Source organism: Rhipicephalus sanguineus, chromosome 6 (genome assembly GCF_013339695.2).
Source record: "Rhipicephalus sanguineus isolate Rsan-2018 chromosome 6, BIME_Rsan_1.4, whole genome shotgun sequence".
Classification (NCBI taxonomy): domain Eukaryota; kingdom Metazoa; phylum Arthropoda; class Arachnida; order Ixodida; family Ixodidae; genus Rhipicephalus; species Rhipicephalus sanguineus.
In genome coordinates this window covers 114,968,491-114,987,123 of record NC_051181.1, presented here as the reverse complement: position 1 = coordinate 114,987,123, position 18,633 = coordinate 114,968,491, and the positions used below count along the sequence as shown (strand labels likewise).

Below are 18,633 nucleotides of genomic sequence, written 5' to 3'. Positions count from 1 at the left end.
ATGCTGCCAGCGTCTGGCGGCAGGCAAGGGAATTGCCGCCGTTGCGGTTTCCGTGGAAACCGGTCACGCGCGTTGCTCACGCTCCGCCGCAGTCACAGAGCATGGACGTGGAGCGCGTTCGGCCGCGTTTATTCCTTGCTTCGCCTTTTCTCTGCAAGACTTGCACCCGCTTTTGCAGGTTTAAACAAAATACCTGCGTCCCATCTTATGCAAGCAAGTGCCGAAGAAGAGCCTAATACCAAGCTGCTGAAGAAGAGCTGTAATAACGCTGCTTGCAGCAGTGTTATTACAGCCCTCTAGCATGCGCTGACCTGAGCTGTTACCACGGGCTGTTACTAAGAAGGCAATCCACACATATTAAAAAAAAGAATTAGCAAGCCCGCCGAAGCAAACACTGCTGTCATCTGCTCACAAACGCTGCTAAAGAGAACGCGAGCGCGCCCAGCCGGTATCACTTTTTTTTGCGGTTGCGGCTTCGTGTCGCAAGGCACTGCCAATTGAAGTGCCCCCCTCGGCGCTTCTTATTTTTGTATTTTTTGTGACGTTATCTGGATGCCCGCCAACGCCCATTCTAATGGGAGTTTCACCACCTAAATATTTCTTCCTCCGTGGCTGCACTTAAGCATTATTGTAACTAGTGAAGCCAGTGGGCAGTGTATCCATGGACACAGTCTGTGAACACGCACATTAAGGCCATGTGTGCACCATTAATTGCTAATATTTTGGTTATGACCATTGTACAGTAGACTTTCGTTAAATGGAACCTGAGGGGACCAGGAAAATGTGTTCGGTTTAACAGGAGTTCCATTTACTGAGAGATCAACAAGGGTGTGGATTTCGTGTACGAAAACCATCAGAGTCAGTTGTTCTATTTAAGTGGCAGTTCCGTTCAAAAGATTTCTGTTTACTTAGTCTACTGTATTTGCAGTGACCATTAAGCTGAGTGCATTTCTCTTGCTTTCCTGTGGTTTAGGGTGGAGGCACTGTGGAGTTGATCCCAGGAGGCAGGGAGCAGGAAGTGACCGCGAACAACGTCTACCTCTACGTTCGACGCTACGCCGAGTACAGAATGATAAAGTCACAGGAAAGGGCCCTTGGGGTAAGGATAAAACATTTCTCTTGTTCTTTTTTTATTCTTTACAAAGTCAAAATTCTTAGTGGACTTCATTCAAAACAACAAAAAGTGATGCAATTCTTGTGCTCTTGTATGAGAGCAGGAGAGAGTGAAAAGCCCATGGAAGACACTTAGATCTTGGTGAATGATGTATTCACAGACAGGTGTCTTGAAAATGACGCTTTTGCTCAGTGTAACCATCACCTTGGCCCCTCCTTAAAAAAAAGAATATAGACTGGAGTATACTGCGGTTTAAAGGCGTTTCTCACTGGTTGATCCGGAGCGGCAGCAGAAAACCAGGACCGAGTACTTGGATTTCACGAATCTGTATCTGTCAGGGAAAAGCGGAAACGCTCTGCGAGGGAGTATACAGGAAGTCTGATAACGCATGGCACAAACCGGTACCTGAAGCTACGCCTTGGCACAAGACACGATGGATGGGACATGGTCAACGTGGGCTATTTCTGCCAGAATCCGCACGTCTCCGCAGGAGCAAGTGAGAGCGATCTGGTGCTGGGCGATTTGATCCAAAACGACCACTAAAAAACGTGAACCCATTCCAAATCAACTACAGTCAAATTCCGCTACAACGAAATTGATGGGACGCGCGAAAAAGTTCGTGGTCGCGGAATTTCGTTGCAGCGAAATTTCATCTATAGACCACAAAAGTTAGGAAGATCTGATGATTATGACTCGTTCTTTGGTCCCGGCAAGCACATGCATTGTCTTTTGCATTGAATTCTCACTAACTCAGATGTGCTTGGCCGCACACCGTGTGAATGTATGTTCTTACGCATAACACGTACAAAATATACCGAAAGTTTAGAGCTAAACTCGGGGTGTGGGTTATACGCGAATTCCGGTGCGCAAGTTGGCTTCACGGCAGTGCAAGGAAGGTGGCTTTGCGTCAATACGCGAGTTATACACGTGGGTTATACACAAGCAGATACGATATGCAGGCTACCCACGAAGCGTGCCGAGCACATAGCGCCACGAAGGAGCATGCCATTTCGCTAGAAGCTAACTGAAAATGAAGTGCCGAAGCTCCGCACTACCACAGTCATAAGCGAGTGAAAGGAAAGCCGAAACTCTTCATGCTGTTTTACGACTTGACTGCCTTTACAGTCGAGCCCGACTATATCGAACCCGTTTATATCAAATTATCCTGTATATCGAACAATTTCTAAACACGGTAAATTTACATTGAGAATATATAGCAAAAGTTGCTGTTACATCGAACGAAAATAGCAACGACAACCGATATATCAAACTCTATGTGCCTCAAAAGTGCCCCAGCAAGTTGGCTTTCCCTCGCGGTGGCGGGGAAAACTGCCGGCACCACCCTAGAAAAAGTGGTTTAGAATCGGTTGTGCACGGGGAACACCCCCCTGCAAGAAATGATCCTGGCCCGCTTGCAGCGCTTACAGCCAATCAGAGGCCGTCGTGCTTTCTCCAAGGCGCATAGGCGGTAGAAGTGAGCGCCATTTTTTCTTTCTTAATGCTTGTGTGCCTGCTGCTGCCTGTTTTCCTCGAGTCCTCATTCAGCGTGGTCCGTGCTGGTGGTGTTGACTGTTGGTGCTCTGTGAACTTTATTGGCGCGCTGTCGTCATGGCTTGTGCAAAGAGGCAGAATTTGCAGTTCGCCGCGAAACTCGAAATCATAAATCGGGTCGAGCGCGGTGAAAAGAAGTCCGACGTCACCGCCGCGTACAAAATTCCAAGGAGCACCTTGAGTACTATCCTGAAGAACAAGGCAGACATCAGGGCCAAGTCGGACAAAAAGCCAGGTGCCCGTGGCGCCTGACGTGTGCGCACTGCTGTGTGCGAAGATGTTGAAGTGGCCGTTTACAAATGGTTTGTGGACGTTCGGTCGCGAAACATCCCAGTGTCCGGCCCTATGATCGAGCAGAAAGCCAAGGACCTTGCTTTCCTGCTTGGCAGGAACGATTTCCAAGGCGGTTCAGGCTGGCTCCAACGGTTCAAAGAATGGCACGACATCGTTGGCAAAGCTGTTACAGCTGAAAGAGAGCGGCGGACCTGGACAGCGCAGACAAATGGCTCGAGGAAAACTGGCGAGATATCGCAGCAAGATATCAAGCCCAAGATGCACATGCACATCGATGAGGTTCTTGTTCGTAGGAAGCGTCAACGGAGGATTTGGTTCAGAAGGAGATGATGCAGCACTACCTCCAGGAGCTGCACGATCTAGTTTTCCGTCGGGTACGATGCAAAGTTGGGCGGCGAGGGGTGGCGGCGTGGTTGGGGCGACGGGGAACGACGGCGTTGAGGGGACGGTGAACGAGCAGGAGGGCGGCTGTTGGGTGTGTCACAAGTAGGGTCTGTACGGCTGGGAGGATACCGGCGAAGATCTTCATATGGGCGGGAAGGCGAGAAAAGTTGGGTCCTATAGGGCGGCGTCCAAGTGGCGCGGCAGTAGCGGGAGACATGACCAACGCGGTGGCACCGGAAGCAGATGGGTCTGTCGTCGGGAGTTCGCCATTCCGCTGGGTTGCGAGATCGTGGAGGAACGAATGGGTCACTTCGAGATGCATTCATGGGCATTGGTCGGGACGAGGGGCGAGAGACCGGGCAGGCGACAGGGAACCCGAGGTTGGCGAATTCTTGTCGTACGACCGCCTGAATAACGGAGACCGCGGGGGTTGGTTGTATAGTGGCATGGTCGAATGGAGAGGGCTGGAACGGCGCTGGACTTGCCGCTTCAAGTTCCCGTCGAACGATACGCGTTACACTCCGCTCAAAGGGCGGTGTAGCGGCGGAATCGGAGCAGGTGGACGTGGCAGCTGTGTTTGGCAACCGAGAAAATTGAGGGTGCACACGACGGCTTTTGGCCGTTTCGAAACGGCGGCATTCTTGAATGATGCGGTCGATAGTCGAGACGTTGGTGTAGACCAGCAAATGAAAAGCGTCGTCCGCGATGCCTTTCAAAACGTGACCCACTTTGTCAGCTTCGGGCATTGCCTCGTCCACTTTCCGGCAAAGAGCAAGCACTTCTTGTATGTAGGAGACATACGACTCAGTAGGCGACTGGACACGGGTAGCGAGCTCTTGTCGTGCAGCAGCGTGGCGACCGGTCGGGTTCCCAAAGATGTCACGTAGCTTCTCCTTGAATGTGTCCCAGCTGGTGAGCTCGGTCTCATGTGTTTCGTACCAGATGCGCGGGGTTCCGTCCAAGTAGAAGAGGACATTAGCGAGCATCATGGTAGGGTCCCACCGATAAGTTTGACTGACCCGTTCATACAGGCGAAGCCAGTAGTCGACGTCGAGGCCAGGTTGCGCGGAGAATGTCCCGGGATCGCGGGGGGTGGGGACCGCGACAAAGGTTGTCGTAGGAGCCGCAGATGGAGATGGGGACGGGTTGTCATTGGAAGCCATGGCGAGAGGCTGAATGACGCGGCCACTGCGGAGCTGCGTGGTGAGGACGGGGAACGTTCCACCTCCACCAAATATGTTACGTGAGTGACGAGTCGCTTTTACAAGTCGCTATTCACAAGATATATTTGCAAGAGCGGCTGCAGCGCTGACCAGACCGGCTCCGACGAGCTCGAGCAGCTAGCGACCTTCGTCCTCTTCGTCGGGCACACACGCGCGTCGACCATATGAATTCCGGCAGCCTACATGTAGCAATATCTTCAATGCGGATGAAACCGCTCTATTTTGGCAAATGTTGCCAAACAAGACATTTGCGTGTCGGGGCAACAAGACTTGCGGCGGCAAGGCAAACAAAGCTCGTGTGTCCGTGCTGTTGGCAGCTAATTTAAACGGATCGAAAAAGCTTCGACCTCTGGTTATCAGGAAAAGCACGGCACCGCGGTGTTTTCGAAATGCGCTGTCGCTTTCAGTTACCTACCGAGCGAACTCAAAAGCGTGGATGACCGGGGAGCTTTTCGGCAGGTGGCTATCGTCGTGGAATGATGATTTGGTAGGCGAAAATCGCAAGGTGTGTCTGCTCGTGGACAATTGTTCATCGCACCACTGCAGTATGACCTTCAGCAACATCGAGCTGCGTTTTTTGCCCCCAAACACTACGTCTGTTGCAACCACTGGATCAAGGCGTTATACGCGCACTGAAAGCCGGCTATCGGAAGCGCCTGGTGGAGAGGCTGCTGCAGAACCTTCGTGTCGGCAGGGAGATTGACTTGCTCGGAGCTCTTTCTATGTTGAGTAGATCGTGGGCAGATGTCACGAAGGAGACGATCCAGAACTGCTTTAGGCATGCCGGCTTCCGCATGCCTGGTGATGACACCCCAAATTCCGATGACAGCACTGAAGACACCGCAGGTGTTTCCGCCGAAGTTTGGAGCGAGCTGGCAGAGTTCCCGGGAGATATCGACGGATCGACATTCGACGAGTTCGTCAGTGCGGACGATGATGTCGCCATCATGGGTGAGCTACAAGATGAGGACTACGTTGCAGACGTCGTGCCGACCACGAGCCAAAGCGACAGCAATAAGGAAATTGACGATGGCCCATTGCCTACATCCTCCGAAGTGATTAGTGCACTTGCGTTGGTCCGGCGCTATTGCGTGAATGTGGAAGGTTGCGGCCTCTCCTGCTCCGACTCGTTGGACAACATGGAGGCGTGCGTGCTGTCACAGGCAGCGAAGTCGTTGACACAGAAGAAAATCCAGGACTATTTTGTTCCAAAGTAGGGCACGCAAGTAAGCCACCATATTAATAAAGTACTTTTCTTATTGTTATGTGCCTTTGTGTCAAAATCCTATAGCGGGCCTATATCGAATTATGCCATATATCGAACTAATGAACGTTTTTTGGCTAGTTCGATATACCCGGGTTCGACTGTAATCTTTCTTCCGATGTGTTAGCTGCGTACTTGAGCATATTCGCTATCGATAATCACGATAGCGACCGTGGTTTTCCACGCAGCGGTTGCAGCAAAACGGTAGTCCCACCTTCAATCTGTGTGCACTGGCCGTACGCGTGCCTTGCGTTGTTGCTATTTGTGATCACGTCTACCGTGGTTTTGACCGCAGCATTGCTTTGAGTCGGTGCACGTACGTTGGATGCACGCGTACTTTCGTGGTCGCCCATCATCGCGTCGACACAACCGCATCGGTTGTGTCGCAGCTGTTGCAGCAGAATGTAGTTGGGCTTGGACTAGGTGCGCACTGGCCGCGCATGTGCCTTCAAAACGCCGTGGATGTCATTCACGATCGCAGGGCTTGTGACGACGAGCAGTAGTTATGTTTTGAGTGCTACTTCAAAAACATGGCAGGAGTTCTCGAAGAACGATTCTTCCGCGGCCCGCACGTACATCAAACCCACCGGCAGCATCATGGCGGATGGACGATCTGTTGCCGAGCATCTCAATGACGAAAAATTTACTGGGATGTGCGTGTGGTGGCAGAAAGCATGTCTCCAATGAAGACACGGGTCTTGCGATGCGGCCGCACGGCTCTGGCAACGAGAAATGGTCGAGTTTCTAGCGGAATTTCGCGGCAAGCTCCTTTTCCTTATATGGTGGCACTCGCGAAAACTTCGTTCAAGCGGAAATACCCAGAAAAAGTATTCGTTGTGACGAGACATTTTTCGCATTGTTTTCTATAGGCGGCTGACGGGGGAATCGAAAATTATTCGTTGTGGCGGAAATTTCGTTGTAGCGGTATTCGTTATAGCGGGATTTGACTGTAGTCAAATTTGGTGCGGAACAAAAAAACCTGCTCTGGATCGACCAGCGAAAAACGCCACAAAACAGTAGAGTTGAACTGATGTATATTAAAGGGGCTGTCATCCGATGTACTTTGGTATTTGTTGAGAGCCTTGTCAGTGACCTGGTGATGAGGTTTTTCTATATTTTATTCTATCCTAGCTATTTACTTCACTTCACTTACGTAGACCACTGCTATGGTCCTGATAGTTTCATCGTTTTGTTTTTTTTTTCTCTTCTGTTTCAGGCCATTCGCATGGGAGTGTATGATGTGCTTCCTAACAACACTTTGGAAGGTCTCACGGCAGAGGATTTCAGACTGCTACTCAACGGTGTCGGTGAAGTCAATGTACAGGCACTCATCAGTTACACATCATTCAACGATGAGAGCAGTAAGTGCACGTCGACAGCTGTACAGCTGGTGACCGTTTTATTAATGGCAGTGATAACACCAACACTTGATGCCCAGCTGGCGTTGTTAAATAGGAAAGATATTTCACTCTAACATTATCAAATTACCCTTCCGCAATAGGAAAGATTCCACTCTTGCCGCGAGGAGAGCATCGATAAGCCAGAAAATGCTGAAAAAGAAACGTAGGTCGGGCACAGCTACAAATTTCTGCACGAACCCGCTGTGACATTAAAGATTTTTGACAGTATCTGCTGGGTCCTACATAGCTTCTTATCGGTATAATATTATGACATGTGCCAGAAACGTAACGTGGCAAGTTTAGGGAAACCTTATTGATCTCGGATGGTTAAAATTGTAGTAGAGACTTCAAAACATGTCGTCACAGTGACATTCAGATGCTGAGGTTTTGGTGCAATGAACAATAGGAGGCACTGCTGTCCAGCTCGTCCTTCAGTGGCCAGATTGGGCTGATCCAGAGGGCAGAGATGGCAAGAGCCAGCGGAGCCCTGCACTAGGGACTCCTACTATTTGCGATGCCCTCTTCTGTGGCCACCCACAAGGGCTCTGCTTGTACTTTCAATAAAGTTTATCATCGCCATCAGTGCAGTGAACCTATGATTGTAGTATGTGCCGACACGGTAGTCCTCTATAATGACATGGCATGTCTTCTCCTTTACAGAGGAGAGCAGCGACAAAATATTTAGGTTTAAGCGCTGGTTCTGGTCTATGATGGAGAAAATGCCAAACCAGGAGAAGCAGGACCTGGTTCGTATTTTTTTCTCTTCTTGTGAACGTCAATTTTCTTGTTCGTGCCTGTACAAAGGCGGGCGAGTATTAACGCACTGTAATACTGGACATGGCTGCAATACAGTAAAGCCTAGATACAGTGGAACCTCGTTAATGCGTACCTGCCGGGAGCGCCGCATAACTACGCACTAAACGGTAGTACGCATTAACCACCAAGTAAAAATTTGCATCTCCTCGCATACGCCATCGCCACCAGCAAAGAAATAAATACAGTGCCACAGCAAATATTGCCTAAAGTACCCACTGCAAAGCCTTTTCTTTCGTTTTCCCAAACTGGAGAAAAGATTCTGGTACTCTCGCACGACCGTCCGATAGTGCCGATAGCGCGCGGTGGCGACGCCAAGGAGCATTTCGGAACTATTACAGGGTCCGGTATACGCAGTGACCAACGTAGCGACAGAACGGACAGTGTCGGCTTTCCGCGATATATGTGTGTGCGTCTGTACCGCCATCTGCTACTAAATGAAAACTGACACAGTTCCAGTGAAGCGCGGCACGGCTGCGTGGAGCCGATAGTCTCCTGGCTAGTTGCGTGCAGCGCGTCGCCTTCTCGGCTCACGGCGTCACTGCCGGGCCGCCGGGCCACTTGCTGTACCGCATGCGCGCATTTGTCCGTGGGAGTGTTCTTCGTACCCACTTCGCTCCAGACCGTGCACAGATGCGGCGATGAGCACAGATGAGCTTGTTCGGTTAACGCGGCGATGACGAACTTCCTGCAAGCAATGCGCACTCCGCGACGCTCTAGCGGTCCTGGCAGCGGACACAAGCGCGTTTGGGTGGTCGCCCAATAAAAGCGTGCAGTATGGTTACAACAGCGCTACGCTTGCTGTACCGTACGCGTTCGTTTAGCGTGACAGCGTCTATGCAAAGAGGTTTCTCGTCGCCCACGACCAGCAACGCTCAACTCCGCAACAGCGAGCTGCTTTCGTTTCTACAAAGCAGCACGCGCTTGAACACTGCCCCGCACAACGAGGCGGCAGCGATCGGCGGCCCAGCGCGTTCAGGTTGTCGCCTATTAAAAGCGTGCAGTAGGCTTAAAGTAGTGCTGCGCCGCACGCGTGCCCGAGCAGATATCTGAAGATACTTATTGTGATAAGGTTGTCGGCGATAAGTCATGCTGGCGCGTTTTCGGTGGCCGCCGCCTCACCTTTGTTCTTTCCCGATGCTTACCCGCAAAGGCATCGCCGCAATTGCGCGGAAGTCGGAATCGGTGATCGACCGATCTACGCACTTCTCGAAAAGACTGAAAACCTTTGGCGGCACACTGTGGCGCCGGGAAGCAGCGGCGCAGTAAAATTTTATGGCACAGAACGTTATCGCGGTACGCAGGGTACGCACTAACCGGTAGGCGTAGGGTGAAGCACTACGGCTTAAGCGGTCAGCGAATGCATTAGGCTCTATGAGACTCGGTCGGGGATTCGTCGCAACTACGTTTTAACCGTTAGTACGCGTAAAGCGGGTACGTATTAACGAGGTTCGACTGTAATAACGAAATTCTGGACGTAGGCATATATATTTGTTTTTATAAATTTATGTTCATCAAACTGTGTGTACCCTTAACCTCAATATAGCAGTGCACAATCCACAATGTAAGTATCTGTATAACAAAAGATTGCTTAGTGGAAGCATTGTGATCGACAATGGGTTGTCATTCACTGATTGCAGTTTTGTGTGCCTCATCTGCTCTGTTATTGCTTGTTTTTCTTGTGAAAAGTGCATTTATATATCCGCAAGCAGGAAAATAAACCCAGTTGTATGCTCAGTGCTGCGTGTGTCATTTTTATGTCGTTCGTGTTCTTCACGCTTGGAGAACATCAAATCAGTGTGCGACATTTACGCATTGACACTCGTACCAAAGTATTTCAAAGGTCCAAAGCACTTAGTTTTAAAGGCGTTTGACTGTAAAGATGTTTATTCGCTATTTCATTGCAACATAGCTTCACTGCTGCCAGAAAGGAAGACCAAGGCAATGAATTGAAATTACTGCTTGTGCCTATGGTCAAATGGTCAAACAACCTTTATTATGGCATCTGAGGGGTTCTGACGTTGCATTTATTGTACTGTGCCATCTTCATTTCGGTAATTGCCATTAGTAGACAAATTCTACTTAGGCAGGTGTGTGATGCAACCTTGCTCTATTCCTCAGGTGTACTTCTGGACAGGCAGCCCAGCCCTGCCCGCCAGCGAAGAAGGCTTTCAGCCCATGCCAAGCATCACCATCCGACCTCCCGACGACCACCACTTGCCGACGGCAAACACTTGCATTTCCAGACTATACCTACCGCTCTACTCATCCAAGGCTGTGCTACGGGCTAAGATCCAGATGGCCATTCGCACCAAAAACTTCGGATTTGTCTGAATGACCTCCATCATTGCCACTCAGTGTATTCTTGTTTATAGCGCCACCACACCACAAGTGAATAAAACACACCAGGGAGCGGCTGCTCTTCTGACCAAACACGACACTGGACCATAGTGTGGCCTTACTGGTGCTATAGCAGTTGTGCACTTTGCCTAGTGTCGGAGCATTGGGTGTGATTGACCATTAAAGGGAAGCTGAAGAGGTTTTAGAATTCGATAAAACTTTGTTTTTAGCAACGACCGACATTATTGTAGACGATGTCGTAACTTTTTCCGCAGTTGTTGCAGCACGAGCTTTAGAATACGCAAAAGAAAAGTTTGTCTTGCTCCGCCCCCGCGAGCACTCCGAAAGTGTGGGCGCGGAACCTGCATCATCTTCGGTCCTTCTGGTGGAGCTGTTCTGCGCTCCAACGCAAGGTTTCGTCGCTCACTAGGCACTTTTAGCTGAACGTAGCTTACGCTCAGCCACGCGCAGATGTAGTGTCCCGAGTCAGTATAGGGAACTGCATAGACTTTGCGTTTTTGACGAGCGCGTTTTGTTGAGATGCAGTTGGCTTGGCTGCAAAATGACGGCGAAACCAAGTGGACGCACCTTCAGCCTACTTGAAACGGAGCAAGAGGTGTGTTCTATGTTCCGAGCGCTACATGAGCAAGCGTCTCTCGTATCTTCAACCATGGCCTCCGTTACAAACTCATGACATGCCTTTGCCGGAGCTGATCGAAGAGGCCACACTTCAGCAGTGTTGCTGTTGCAGATAACGCGGCATACCGACGATGACGTCACCGCATTCGCTCAGAGTCTCAAGAAGCCCTGTGGCCACCGCTTCTGTTTTTTGCCAAAAAGTGCTATTTGTGTTCACTTTTGAGAACTCTCACATCGCTTTTCCAATTCAGCAAAGATGAAACTGTTGTTGCACGCTTCAAAGTCTTTTTTTTTTTAAGTGCTTTAGCTTCCTTTTAAGGTCAAGGCACAGGTGCCACAATGTTCGTTAAGAATAAGCACAGTTCATCACGAAGACATCTTTACATACTGTACTCGGTTACAACCTAAGAAAAAAAAAAGGTCAGCTCTGCCCACAGTCATCGCTGTCCCTCCCAGAGAGAATTTGCATAAATGCTCCATCCAATAGCACTTACTCATTTTCGTGACTGGAAGCACTTCTAACGTGTTTAAGATAACTTGCAGACACGAGTTTGTATCGCTGGATTTAGGTTGGAAACTTGAACATCCTCGGAAGTTTTGTCAGGGGTTTTGCAATTGGTCTCAAACACATGGCCTGCCGACCTTTCGCTAGCAGACCACGGCCCGCACACGACTGTCTCCGTTCCATATTTCTTTACGACTTTGTGACTGTTTGCGACATTGCTAAATAGTGCTCGCATTATTTTCTCGCATATCGTGATTAGTAATATGCTTTGTTCAGGTTAGACGCACTGACGTGACTGGTCTTAAGCTTTTCTTTTTTTTTTTTGTAACGTTAGCTACACTGGGCCGAGGTTCAGCAGTTTCGCGTGGCTTCTGAAGAGCCGTGCTGCGCAAGCGGGAGGAGCAGTGACATCACACGGCGCACGGCTGGCGTGCACTCCGCCGTGCGAGCCTTGCGGGTCTGCATTCCAGAGGAGTGATGTCAGCTGCGGTAGACGCACTGGTGCCGGCACATGCCCAGCTGTGCGCCTCCGTTATGCAGTAGCAAAGTCTGACGCTGCGCCGGGCGTTGGGGCCGTAGAGACGGCAGCGTGTTACTACACTGACCACCGAGCCGTCTTTGTGGCAATAGAGAAATGACGTTGAGCAAAAAATATGCATGTCACATAATGCGTATACTGTGTGTGTGTATGTGTTTGATGAGCAACAGTGGATGTGGACAAGTGTGAAATTGTCACTGTTCCAGAAGTAGAGAAATTAAAAAAAAGCTATCAATACTGTGCATTAAAGAGTAATCTTGAAACCTATTTTGAATTTTTCAATACAATTGCTCAAGTGAATAGTTTCACTGAAAAGCAAAATAGTGATAAGTTAATCGCAGTGCTTGGAATACAGTGCCGCCTGATGCTATGCAATTAGATGTTTGTCGATACCCCTGAAAAGAAAAAAAAAAAATTCGACAGAACCCACGCCTTGTGGGAATCGGTTTCATGCAAAGCAGTTGGCGAGTAATTGTTTATGTTGCATTTTTTGCCTTTGAGCCAAGCATTACGAGGTGGATTGACATATGTTTTTGTAAGCTTATTAGTGAATGGCTAGAATGGCCGTCTGAGAATTCTAGCCGCCCTAATCTATCGCGTCTGAGGTGTAAGTGCTGGCACGATCTATTTGCATTGACACTGTCGTTACTTCGCTTATGTCGCATTGATAATGTTACTTCGCATTGGTACTGTAGTTACTTCGCTTATGTCGTTTTCCCATCATATCAAAATTAAACTAAAAGGAAAAGCCGGCAAGCTTTTGATGTGGCCGTCTGGCACGGCATGTACACTCGGTATACGCTTTTAAAGGGACACTAAAGAGCAAAACGATTTTTCTCTCATTAGTAAAGTAGTCTTCCACGATACCAAAAACACCACGCTTGCTGCGAGAAGACGCTTAATAAGCGAGAAAACGCGCAAAAAGAAAATACAGGTGGCTACGCCACCTTGGAATTCCCGCACCATTTGCCGTGACGTCACATATTTTTGACGGCGCCTGCTTGGACCTACGTAGTTCGTAATCGGTTAAATCGAAGTACATTGTCCTCTGAGGGGGCCAGAGTCTTGACATAACGAGTTTGTGGAAATTTCGTCGAGCCAGTGGCGCCAAAATACGTTAAATGCTCTTTGAAACCTTTTGCGTCACGCATTACAAAGTTCGGTGCGAAATTTAATCATGAAACTTTGAACTTGGTTTTCTCCTCTAATAATAAACCTATGGCGGTGAAATAAACTACACAAGAGTTTTCCGAGCACACTTTATCAACCTAAACCTGTTCATTGTTTCTCTTTAGTGTCCCTTTACATAACGAACTGGCCAAGGCGGCCTGCCTCGACACACGGAATAAAATCCCGCGCAGAGAAAACGCAACGCAAAAGAAAAACGGCTATTCTTTCTAAGCGGCCGCTGTGAACGGGAGGAAACGAGATAAAATGCCCTTCGATCGGCTGCAGCCCGCCTGCTCGTCGGCGAGAGCGATGAAATCAAGACAATCAGGCGCGTCGGAATGCAAGCGAGATTTGAGAAAGCGTCGCGACGTATGCGCGCGCGAAGGAAAAAAAAGCAAGAATAAAGAAAGAAACGCGATAAGAGAGTCGTTTTAGGCTGGCCCCAGCAGCGTGCAGGATGCCCAAACAAAGCCGTCATGGGATTACCTTGCACTTGTGAACGCCGCTTCTGAACTGCCCAGCTGTGTCGGCCGTCTGTGCGCGTTTTGCGAGGAAAACGGCAGCGCCGCGGTCAAACTACATCAGGTTGGTCCAGACCGCGGATTCAGAATGCTCAGCTCGCTATCCAGCGTCGTCATAATCGGCAGCTACAAAAAAATTCACCCCACCTCCCCGAAGGGAATCGTGAGGAAATGCGAATGCATTTCTTTGGGCGCGAGTGTGCGGCGAAGTAATTATACAATGAATGACGAGACGGTGATTTGCTCCGCTGCATTTATATACGCTTGCGAGCGAGCGAACGGGAGAGAGGGGCGCCCGCCGAGAGGAGCGCCGAAGCACGCGCCTACCCTCGCCCACTCTCTCCCACACACGCGGGAGCTCGGCCGAGCTCCCGCGATGCGAGCGCCCTCACGTGCTCCTCCTCTCCACTCACTCTCCGCTGATCCGCCCGCACCAGCTGCTCCGGTTGCTAGGGGCGAGGAGGAGCGCGCGCGCTCGCAGCTGTTGCTATGGGAGAGGGGGGCGGGAGCGGAGAGATCGCGGACGCCGCACGGCGCCTGACGTAGCTCGACTAAGAAATGCATTCGCATTTAAAACGCTCTGATGTGACACTAAACATACCGGAGCCGTGATGAACGTCATAGGACTTCCTGGGAACCGGGAGGCAGCCGAATGGCGTGCCGGCAGGGTTGTGGGGCCCAGGTTGAAAATAAGTTTCTGTCGGATGGGTGGATTTTCCGCAGTTAGTTCAGGGTATGCATGGCAGTCCGGGTCTTCATGGCAGATCCGGTCTTTCCAGTCCGGTGGAAGCTGACATCGAGGCACTGGATGTGCAGTTATGTGGCTCATTGGCGTGTATTATGTTCACACCGCTGTATGGCGGCAGGTGAATGTGTTGCCCTTGTGGCAAGCGCGTTTGTGAGGAGGTCAGTGAGGATTGAGCACGTATGACATCATATATGTATGGTCATATCGAAGCGGCCCCGGTCACCGATGGCTCAACCGTTATGCATATATGTATATGGTATGCACGTCAACTCTGCGATGAGGGACACGGCACCGTGTCTCTCCTCAGTTTTTTGGAATGCGTTGGTTGCGTCAGTTGCTGGTTTTGTGCGCCGTCCTGTCTTGCTGGTTTTGTGTTTGAGCGAACACGCGCATCTCCGGTGGCGGTGACGCCAGGCTCGAGGTGACGCTTGGAGCAACGTTAGCTTGAAGGGCGGAATATTCATGTAGCTGCGTACACGGACAACGTGCGCCTATTAATGGCGAGTGCACTGCTTTCGTAGGTACTAATTATACAGCTTTAGCTGGGCGTCTGCTGTAGCTCCGCGGAAGTAGGTTGCCAGCAATTTCCAACAGCAGCCTGCGTCTGCGGGGCTGTTGCGGATGCCCAACTAAAGCTGTCACTTAAAGGGACACTAAAGGCAAATATTAAGTCGACGTTGATTGTTGAAATAGCGGTCCAGAAACCTCACAGTGCTACTTTTGAGCCAAGGAAGTGCTTATTTTGAAACAAAATCGTTTTGGTGGTCTGCATCGCTTTAGCGCACTTCAAATCACCCGCCTGAAAGTGGTCTTTCTCATGTCACTGTTGCTCGCCTTTACTGCGCGGCGGCGTGCACCATTCGGCTTTACCGGCAGCGTCACATGCATGCGGCATTTTGTCGAACTTTCTGTCGGAGCGACTTTCACGAGCGCGTGAGCGAAGCAGGGCGCGGGCGAAGCGTAGTTCGGCGAAAACAGAACCTTTGAACCACGCGCGGCGTTCCCCATGGCAACGCCAAAGATGTTTTTTCTATAAATGAACAAGCAGCGTTTTATTACGTCTCTTGATGCACGGAAGGTTCTTTTTTTATTGCAGCTAGTTTGATTACGAGTGATTAATTGTAGTCGGACTCTCTCACGTCATCGGACTCATTTCCAATGTCCCGCTTGTGGCGCTCATCGTGATACACTTCGCTTAATTTCTCGGTAAGTAGGGCACTGCTGTTGATATTGCCGTTTTAGACGTTGTCATACATTGAGCTCTGACAAACTGTTATTTGCCTTTAGTGTCCCTTTATGTAGTCATGGCACATGCATTGCTACTGATACAAGTGCTTTAGGTGCACATAAAGAACCACAGGTGGTCAAAATTACTGTATAAACTTATTTCAGGTGGCCCCTAAATGGTGAAGGATGGATCTTTCAAATCTATTTTTAGCACGCAAGTATTCTTATCTTGGGTGGTGGTGTTCACCAATTATGAACGTTCACCAACTCGCCTAACAAAAAGTTCTCTTCGGGTGGTGCTGTTGATGGGTTGAAGAGAAACCGAGCAATGACTACAAGCAACGCCGAAACTGCCTGTGAATGTTTTATTAGGGAACAGTCTAGTTCTTCTTCTTGGACACACCAACAGTCCTTCCCCTCCGGCCAGTGGTCTTTGTGTGCTGGCCCCTCACACGCAGGCTGCACAGAAAAACAAAGTTCATACGATTACAATCACCACATTTAATTAAGCCAACCAAAAACATGTAAACCAACTGGGGCGTGTTAAAATTTCTGTGGAACTCAATGTAACTGGTTAAATTAATACGAAGAATGGATTTCTACATAAACCAGCATTGTGTCGAAGAAACTGCACTCATGTCAGTGCCAAGCAGGCATAAACAGTTTTGTACATCATGCATACAAAATCGGTCAAAGGAGGCCTCGGCAAGCTGCCGTCATGTAGACCAGTCTGGGTTACAGCTTTGTAACGCTAGAGGCATCACTGTAGTAAAATGTCGTTTATATTTACTATTTGTACAAACTCTCACTGCATGCTCAGCTAATGCGTAACTACTGGAAAAATACCCACGCCTTATTTGAAACATATTGCATGTCTTGTAACAATTCTCTATGGCGTTTCCATGCACACAACAAACATGTCTGCGTGCTGAGAACTTTCCATAATGAATTCCTACCAACTCACCCAGCCTTCTACACTTTTACATTGCATTTCTTCAAATGATTCTAATGAGACCTATGCCAAACGAATGATTCTCATCAACAACCATATTTTTACACTAATCCATCATGTTTTTCAGCACAGTAAACATATGTGGGGTGCCAACAATGGGCAATGTGGCTGAAAAGATGGCTTGCACTGACATCCCTGAAACAGTTACATAGGAGCAACATGGTGGGACACGAACTTTGTGATGTCACCAGTTATGTTCCATGCTGATTCTTTCACTATTCGTGCACAGCGGCCCAACAACACTCCAGCAACGTCGCTTTCACCTTAAAGCAGGTTAATCTCCACGTGATTATACTGCCTTGACGTCATGTGCAAGCTATAAAAACAGCGTGCACTTTACAGCAGGTGCCAAAGCGAGCTAACGTGCTCGAGGGGGAAAATCAAACGTGCAGGTAACGCACCCCCAGAAGTGTCGAAGACCGCGGTGGGCACGGATCTTCTTCAGCCTCTCGAGGTCCTCGCGGAGCTTGTTCTCGAGAGCGTTGGACGTCACTTGGCTGTACTTGCCATCCTTGATGTCCTTCTGCCTGTTCAGGAACCAGTCGGGGATCTTGTACTGCCGGGGGTTTGACATGATGGTGATGAGCTTCTCCACCTGCATGAAAGAAGAGAAAACTACGTGTAAGAGACGTCACACCAAAGCTGGATAAAAAAAAAAATCCTGAGCTTAATGCAGCTCCACTACCGTGAAACCTGAGGAAGTGCGCTGCACAGGCAACCCAGCGATCCACTTGGCTCCTGCCATCGCCTCGTCCATTGCGCGCTTGTCGAGGCGGTGGCGTCCTCTCTTGCATGGCGCGTGTATCAGCCAGAGGCTTCACAAGAGTTTTTCACGACCTCACGTGAAATATCGCGATTAATTTTGCTTATTTCTGTTGCTTATATTATTTCAGACCTTGTTTGCTCATTGAGCACTGATTTTGAGCATTGTCAGCCTTGTTAGCCTGTATTGACTACTGCGTGACCATGCTACATGAAACGATGGATGGATGGATGGACAAGCCGGGCCCCCAAAGCGCTACGCACATGGGGCAGTCACAAGATGTGCTCTGTTGTTTACATGCGCCTATCGGAAACTTCGGGCGATGTACGGGAAGGTGTACGTTACGATTATTAAGAATAGTATTCTAGTCAATGGCTGTTATGATTTATAACTTTGATGTGCGTCGATGTATTGTTTGTCGTGTTCGTTGCTACGGAAACTTCGCAGCTTTGTCACGCTGTTCAAGGCAGCTCTGGCTTGCATATCGTTCAGGATGAAAAAATAAACATGCTTAATAAGCTTACCTCCTCGTCAGTAAGCTCTCCGGCACGCTTGTTGAGGTCCACATCGGCCTTTTTGCACACCATGTTGGAGAACCGGCGACCGACACCCTGCACGCAACAGTATTTTTGACTCAGCGACGCGTTGAACAAGTCTTTTGCAAATGTAAAAGAGACGTCAGAATAAAACAATACCTTGATGGCGGTGAGGGCGAACATCACCTTACGCCTTCCATCGATGTTCGTGTTCAAAACACGAAGAATGTGTTGAAACTTGTCAGGAATCACGAGAGACTGCAACAGAGAACATAGTACCAATGAGTGCGTGCGGACGTATCCGGAGGAAGCGAAACAGATTGAAATACGTTACGAGTTACATTAACCATTATTTCCTTTTCTCGTTTGACAAAACAGACCATCACTTGCACCGATTAAAGACGATTGAAAAAGGAATCGTAAAGACCACCTACCATCTTGAATGCCGATTCCGACTGAAAAGAAGTCGATACAAGCCGCGCCGCAGCAGGAAGCTCTCATGGCTGCATGAAGTTGGTAGCGTTTCAAGCAAGTAACAAGCAAATTAGCGTTATTACTATAAATAATTTTTATGTTAAGCTCTTGTTGGCT

At 49.2% G+C, this 18,633-nt stretch overlaps 2 protein-coding genes across 13 annotated transcripts in view; one reads left to right on the top strand and one right to left on the bottom strand.

Annotated features, from left to right (window-relative positions):
• LOC119396219 (E3 ubiquitin-protein ligase UBR5) overlaps nt 1–10,481 on the top strand; it is a 116,607-nt gene extending 106,126 nt beyond the window's left edge. For all 11 annotated transcript variants that reach the window (XM_037663328.1, XM_049417006.1, XM_037663322.2 and 8 more), the window contains 4 exons: nt 974–1,099; nt 7,047–7,191; nt 7,891–7,976; nt 10,165–10,481. In XM_037663328.1, coding sequence (XP_037519256.1) covers nt 974–1,099; nt 7,047–7,191; nt 7,891–7,976; nt 10,165–10,377 — 570 coding nt within the window. In that variant the 3' untranslated portion in view covers nt 10,378–10,481. The remainder of the gene's footprint in view (nt 1–973; nt 1,100–7,046; nt 7,192–7,890; nt 7,977–10,164) is intronic.
• Nucleotides 10,482–16,082: 5,601 nt separating this feature from the next.
• On the bottom strand, nt 16,083–18,601 carry LOC119396218 (40S ribosomal protein S18). Of its 2 annotated transcripts, none has more exons than XM_037663320.2 (5): nt 18,477–18,601; nt 18,202–18,300; nt 18,031–18,117; nt 17,145–17,338; nt 16,083–16,190 (listed from the first exon to the last, which is right to left on the bottom strand). In XM_037663320.2, exons 1-5 carry the CDS (start codon nt 18,477–18,479, stop codon nt 16,112–16,114), a joined length of 462 nt encoding a protein of 153 aa, XP_037519248.1. In that variant the 5' UTR covers nt 18,480–18,601; the 3' UTR covers nt 16,083–16,111. The 2 variants fall into 2 exon arrangements, with proteins under 2 accessions (XP_037519248.1, XP_037519246.1); XM_037663318.1 differs by lacking the exon at nt 18,477–18,601 and adding an exon at nt 18,390–18,440.
• Nucleotides 18,602–18,633: the final 32 nt, after the last annotated feature.